At 41.9% G+C, this 6,000-nt stretch overlaps 1 protein-coding gene across 7 annotated transcripts in view; it reads left to right on the top strand.

Moving 5' to 3' along the window:
* The first annotated feature begins 1,928 nt into the window (after positions 1 to 1,928).
* SOL1 (carboxypeptidase D) overlaps positions 1,929 to 6,000 on the top strand; it is a 78,869-nt gene continuing 74,797 nt past the window's right edge. For 2 of the 7 annotated variants that reach the window (XM_087375643.1, XM_087375641.1), the window contains exons 1-4: positions 1,968 to 2,086; positions 2,207 to 2,491; positions 3,216 to 3,303; positions 3,457 to 3,547. In XM_087375643.1, the coding sequence (XP_087231769.1) occupies positions 3,521 to 3,547 (27 nt within the window). In that variant the 5' untranslated portion in view covers positions 1,968 to 2,086; positions 2,207 to 2,491; positions 3,216 to 3,303; positions 3,457 to 3,520. Of the gene's footprint in view, positions 2,087 to 2,206; positions 2,492 to 3,215; positions 3,304 to 3,451; positions 3,548 to 6,000 lie in introns of those variants that run through there. The other 5 variants (XM_087375642.1, XM_087375639.1, XM_087375638.1 and 2 more) reach the window with 3 other exon arrangements.

The following is a 6,000-nucleotide window of genomic DNA, read 5'->3' as shown; positions in this document are numbered from 1 at the left end:
CAGAAATGTCTCACCTGCCGTATTGAAGCATGGCATACTCAAGATGCCTTAGAACTTGTTACAAGGATTGGAATGTTAGAACAATCTTTGATAGCCCATCTTTGTCTTTTGTAATCTTTTGGAGGCTATCAAGTTTCTTATCCCAAAGGATGCTACGTGAGCAGAGACATTAGCACACTACAAAATGTCCTAAAATAAGCAAAAGAAAACCTTTAATCACATTTCCATGCGTTTGTGCCATTGGCCAAGTGTGGTCCCCATAAGTTGCCAGTGAAGCACATTCTTGGTGCCCTCTATGTCATGAGGATTTTGCCGATGTTGGCCCTCTAAAATACCACTTTGCACTTGCAAGTCAAAAGTCATGATTGTAATTTTGGGATAATTTCTTACAGATGATTCTAGTTAATGACACTTGCACATGAGAAACCTCTGTCTCTTTAATGGTTTGTTGAATTTGACTAGTCAACTCGAAAAAAAAAAGTGAATGAGCTTCTACAAAGTGCATTTAAAGAATTATGAAACTTTTTAATCACTCTACCTTGTGCAAAAATTTTGAACGGTCATTATTCAAGTTTTTTATTTGCCCTTGCCATCAATTATATACCTTTCTTCTTTCAAACACAATTTTAAAAGGTCATTTCTAGCTATTAGAAGGCCCATTGGTAGGATAGGTACCCTTGTCTACTTCCACCAATGCTTCACAAAGATGATTGAAAATTCTTACATGCATTATTGTGCAAAATGCCATTATGACACTAGGAATCATAATTTTTTATCCCACATTGTCTCAATCCTATCCAGTCCTTTCGATACACTTTATGCCATTGGGCCTTGGATATGTTGGGACATACAATATTGTCGGGAGTTCAAAACTTTCTTATTTTCAGAAAGGATCATGGAAGAGACCTCAAAAACTTAATGAAAGAGCACATCAATGGAACTAAGAGTGTTGCTTTGGAATTGGATTGGTAGGGTCCTCAAACAATGAGTTATACTTATGTGGGGCTGCAATATTTTGAGATCATAAAATAGTTATGGTTGGTGGTAAAATTCATGATTGCATAGGACGTGGGGTGTTATAGTATGCAATAATGAAATCAAAAGCGAGATCTCCATGCAAGTGTTTGCATTTTCTTTTGGTGGGTTGCGTGTGTGTCACTTTTTTGGGAGGGGGCAACTGGAGGAGTTAGTGGGGCCATCTCTAGGAAGGCATATTTGAGCAGGGCTGCCGGGCGGGGAAGGGGCATGAGGCTTCAATCTCAAGAACATCCGATGTCTATTGGTGGCTTTGGAAGCCGATGATGAGAAAGCTGAGTCAATAGTGCTGTTCAAGTAAAAAAAGAAAAAGAAAGCTTAGCCCATCAAACCGACAGACGTGGAATTCCAACTAGCAATATAACTGAAAAGTTTAAAATTTCGACTGAAAGTGAGCATAATCCGACCAACCAATTTGAAATTTAAACAGTCTAGATGATTAGTCGGTGCTCTTTATTCCCGGAGGCATGATGGGAAAAGCCGAGTTAACAACAACAAGGGTGTTTGATTTTTTTTAAAAAAGGAGTTGAGCCAGCCAGTTGGCACTTGAACCGACAGGGTTGGAATTCTAGCTAGCAATATAACCGGGTTTTTCTTGTCGATTGTAGTCGAAGCAGGCAGAGAGCTCGAATGGGCGGGGGGCGAAGCGGAGGCTCATGGTTTCGAAGCCTGGGGAGTGAGGCGAAGCGGAGGCTCATGGTTCCGGAGCCTGGGGAGTGAGGCAGGCAGGAAGGGAAGGGAAAAAAGTAAAAAAAATTTGGTGGCCGAGGGAGGAAAGGGGGAAAAAATGCAAATGCAAATGTAAAAGCAAAAACAAAAAGAAAGTCTTATTATTAAAAAAAAAGAAAAACTGACTCATCGTCTTCGTCAACGCCATAGCCAAAAAACAGAAGAAAAAGAAGAAGAACGCCATAGCCAGATGCTCTCGGGCTCACCATCGCCGTCTCCCCTTCACAATTTCTGCTCCCCATGGCGCCCCTCCTTCCCCTCCTCCTCCTCTTCCTCTTCCTCTCTTCTTCCTCCTTCTCTTCCGCTCTTCTCCATCTTCATGGTACGTTATTCCCTTCCCTTCCATCGCTTCATTTTTTGCCACGGTACAGCAAAGCTTTGAATTTGAATCTCCTGATCGTCCTGCCCTCACGCCTTCTGCTTCTGCAAGAGCTTGGCCCAGCGCCTTTGCCTGCTCCGATAGATTACCGCTTCCACACGATCGGTCTTTCCTTGACATTCAGCGCAAATTGTGCATTCGTAGCGGGATCTCGTCGCCTGCTCCGATAGAACCATCCCTGCACGTGATGAAACAAAAATCACGTCACGGATTGAAGAAGGAATGGTGACAAAATCTTTTGCGCACTTTTGGAACGAAGCTTATCAAGCAGCAATCGAAAGGAACAAGTGGCAAGCTGAATTTCACGAAAGGTCCACAAATCTCCTGGGGAGCAATGGTGTGGAAGCGGTAGAGATTGTAACAGGACATACCACTACACGAATTTTGAACCTTTATAACGCATTTTGCATTGAAAGTAAATGACCCGCGTTTTGTGTTCCGAACATTGATTCTTTCGCTATCCGCCTTATTCTTAATCTATGTCGAAGGCGGCTACTTACATTCTACGGAAAGTTTTTGAAAACGATCTGGCTTGCCATGTCTTCGTTTACTATGTAGCACCACCATACACACCGTTTGTCTGCGCGGGCTTGTCTGCCTGTTTCTGTTTTTGATTTTCTACTACCTTTACGTTTCGAAGGTGTTTCTGATTCCCTCTTTTTGCTGAAAGAACTGCTTTAACTGGAACAATTCGGTAACATTGGTGTACATCCTTTCCTCGGGCGAACATTTCGCGTGGCTTCAAAAGTTGTGTATTGCTTCTATGTAGCACCCGTTTGCGGTTTTCAACTTTCCTGAAGACGACGCAAACCTTCAGCGTGCTTGGTCTTATAGTAAATAAGAAATCAATCTGCTTTTTTCTTTCCTTTTCTGAAGTCGAATTACGAATAACGTAGCAATTGCTCTCTTCTCAAGTTAACTCAAACTTGATGTTCTTAGTTTGTGATGCTGCATATCAAAGCGCTGTTTATGGATAGTATTTGGCTTTCCAAAGCGGGGTTTGTGGACAATATCAAAGCGGTGTCTACGGACAACTCTGATTTCTGCTTTTCACTGTTTTTTTGCATCGCAGAGTCCAGCACATGGGAAGGTCTCCATGAGTTCCATCATTCCAAAGCGAGATCACTTTTAAGTGAGAAGTCAGGAAGCTTAGCACCACCGTATCCTATATCGCCCCCTTCATTTCTGAATCACTGATCGAAAGTGCTAAATTGAGTAGGCATGTTGGATATGAATGTGAGCACTGGTTGACAGGTAGTTTTAATATGTGTTATGACTGCCGATGTAATGTCCTTAACCATTGCAAAGTTTAGATCTATATCGCACGTTTAGGAGTAACATGGAGCTAGAGGAATCCATGAAACAGTTTGCGAAGAAATGCCACAATATTGCGAGACTTTACAGGTATGCAGCTCTGAATTCCGGATTTTCTTTTGTCACAGAAAGCTGAATTTCCTGGGGTTCTCCCATCTTTTGAGCTCAAACAAACATGACTAGGTAGGCAAGTGTAAGTAGGACTGAAACACGACGTGGGTTGCTGTGTCCTGCACTCTTCGGTCTGTCTTTCTGTAAGTTATCTCTGTACTTGACCCCTCCACAAGACCACCTAGACCTTTCATCAAATAATATATTCTCTCGCATGTCTTTTATGTATAGTTGTGTACAGACTGTGCAATTTATTTCCTTTGCTCTTAACATCTGCACAAGCACACTAGCTGCACTAATTTACATCCTGTGTAAGGATGTAAATTAGTCCACTGTAATTATTTGTTTGCTACCAGTGTGGTTATTTATCCTTCATTTTGAATGTAAACGTAAGACCTCGTGTAATCTGGCTATGCCTGCAAGGTCATGAGACAATGCTGGCTATTTGTAAGCATGCATGAGGCTGCAGAGTTTTAACATGGTTCCACGCAAGTTTTGCGTTACTTGTGACTTAAACAAGCAGTTGTATAGCAAACTTGCAGCTAAGTAAAAATCCCTGCAGCTAAATAAAAATCCCTGCTGCATGCTGGATAAATGGGACACGCAGAAGCTGTTGAATGCCAGCTGCATGCAATCAATAGTGGAAGCATGCATGCCCTTGTTGCTTATATGGGTCATCATTATAGGTGCTGCCTCCATGGATATCAATACTGGATGCGATGCAAAGTTATGGTAGCCATTTAGATTCTTCAATGCACATTTGTGGCGTCCAGCTCTGTTAATGTTTTTGTACATGCTTTCAGATTTGAGCTTAATTCTCTTGGGTTACTCAATGGCCTCTTAGAGATGCCCAACATGCACATACAATCCCTGCTTCTGGCTGAATTCAGGAGGTTCCTAGTCCACACAGGAAGATGTCATTAAGGGCACATGTCCCCAAATATCTTCTATAACTCACAGGTTTACCTGGCAAACACGTGAAATGTTAGGTATGGAAGACCAAGCTTTATGTCTTTCACGATAAGGTAGTGCTTTACTTATCAGCTAGCACAGCTGCAAAATGCAGCAATAGCAGGGTTATGGAGCTTTTAATTCACAAATACCTAGGATGTGACATCTTTCTCCTAAGGTTATATTAAGAAAATAAAATAAAATAAAAGAGTAGCCAGAGTGTGCACTTAGCTAATTGACATTAGGTAAGGGTATGCATTTTTGTATAATACAATGAAAATACTAATCTCATCCTTTTCTTAACAATCATGGGTGACGGGCACTGAGATGAATCTCCAGCCTATCTTTGTGTTAGCAAGCTACGTTCAAGATCCTGCATACTAATCCACAAAGCCCACAAATCCCTAGATGGATCTAGTCTGCCACATGTCATCATACTAGGGTGCCATCATTTACCCCCCTCTTGGGATCACATTTAATTCATTTGTCCCTAGGCACATTTACAGATTTAATGCATTTAAGACCCATCGCCTTAGACCCATCTAGTTCGTGCCATGTCTCCCTCATGAAGGACCTTGACACTAATTCCGCTGACCATTTACATGAAACACAATAAAATATAATACAAAAGTTGATCCTCTATAGGAAAATGCCCACTGATCCTTTTGAGGTCATATTATCTCGACTTGAGCGTAACATTCCTTCCCTCTTCAGGATTCAGCGTCCTTAATGATAAAATCTGGGAATGCTCTCCGCATCTAGTATACAGATTCCCAAGTAGCCTCAGATAGAGGTAGACCATGCCATGTGACCAACACCGTGGGTGTCTTACGATTGTGTGCTTGCATTGTTCCTTGGTCCAGGATTCTTGTTGGTTTGCACCTTGCATTATCCTCTATCTCCTGAAACAAAACAACACCCTCGATTAGTGAGTCACCTGGTTGCAAAAACTTCTTTAAACGGGAAACATGAAACAATGGGTGCACCATACAACCCTGTGGTAATTCTAATTTATAGGCCACCTTGCCTATTCTTTTTAGAATAACCATGGTCCACAATATCCGGGTGACAACTTAGCACACTCTCCTACAGTCAAAGACTTGGAGTGTGAAGGAATTCTGAGAAAAACTTTTTCTCCTTCCTTAAATTCCCTAACGGACCTGTTTTCATCCGCATATGCCTTAGCTCTATCCATAGCCTGACGGATGTTAGCTCTCACAAGTGCTAGCATCTCCCATATTTGAACCACATAGTTCGTGGCACTAGGCACTTTTTGAGGCATTCCAACCGTAGTTGGATATAACCATAGTTCAGCTTGAATGGATTCATCCGTGTAGAGGAATGTTTTCTATCTTTGCAGGCACATTCTAACAGTGGCAACCAATTGTCCCACGTATGCTGCCTCAATGAAACATATGCTCTAAGCATATCCTCTAAAGTCTTCTTGACTATTTCCGTTTGACCATCGGTTTCTGGATGAT

Source organism: Dipteris shenzhenensis, chromosome 6, assembly GCF_047967505.1.
Source record: "Dipteris shenzhenensis isolate YYH24624 ecotype China chromosome 6, Dip_SZ_1.0, whole genome shotgun sequence".
In the NCBI taxonomy this organism is placed as follows: domain Eukaryota; kingdom Viridiplantae; phylum Streptophyta; class Polypodiopsida; order Gleicheniales; family Dipteridaceae; genus Dipteris; species Dipteris shenzhenensis.
Note: the sequence above shows the minus strand (reverse complement) of the source record. Positions and strands in the feature narration are given on the sequence as shown.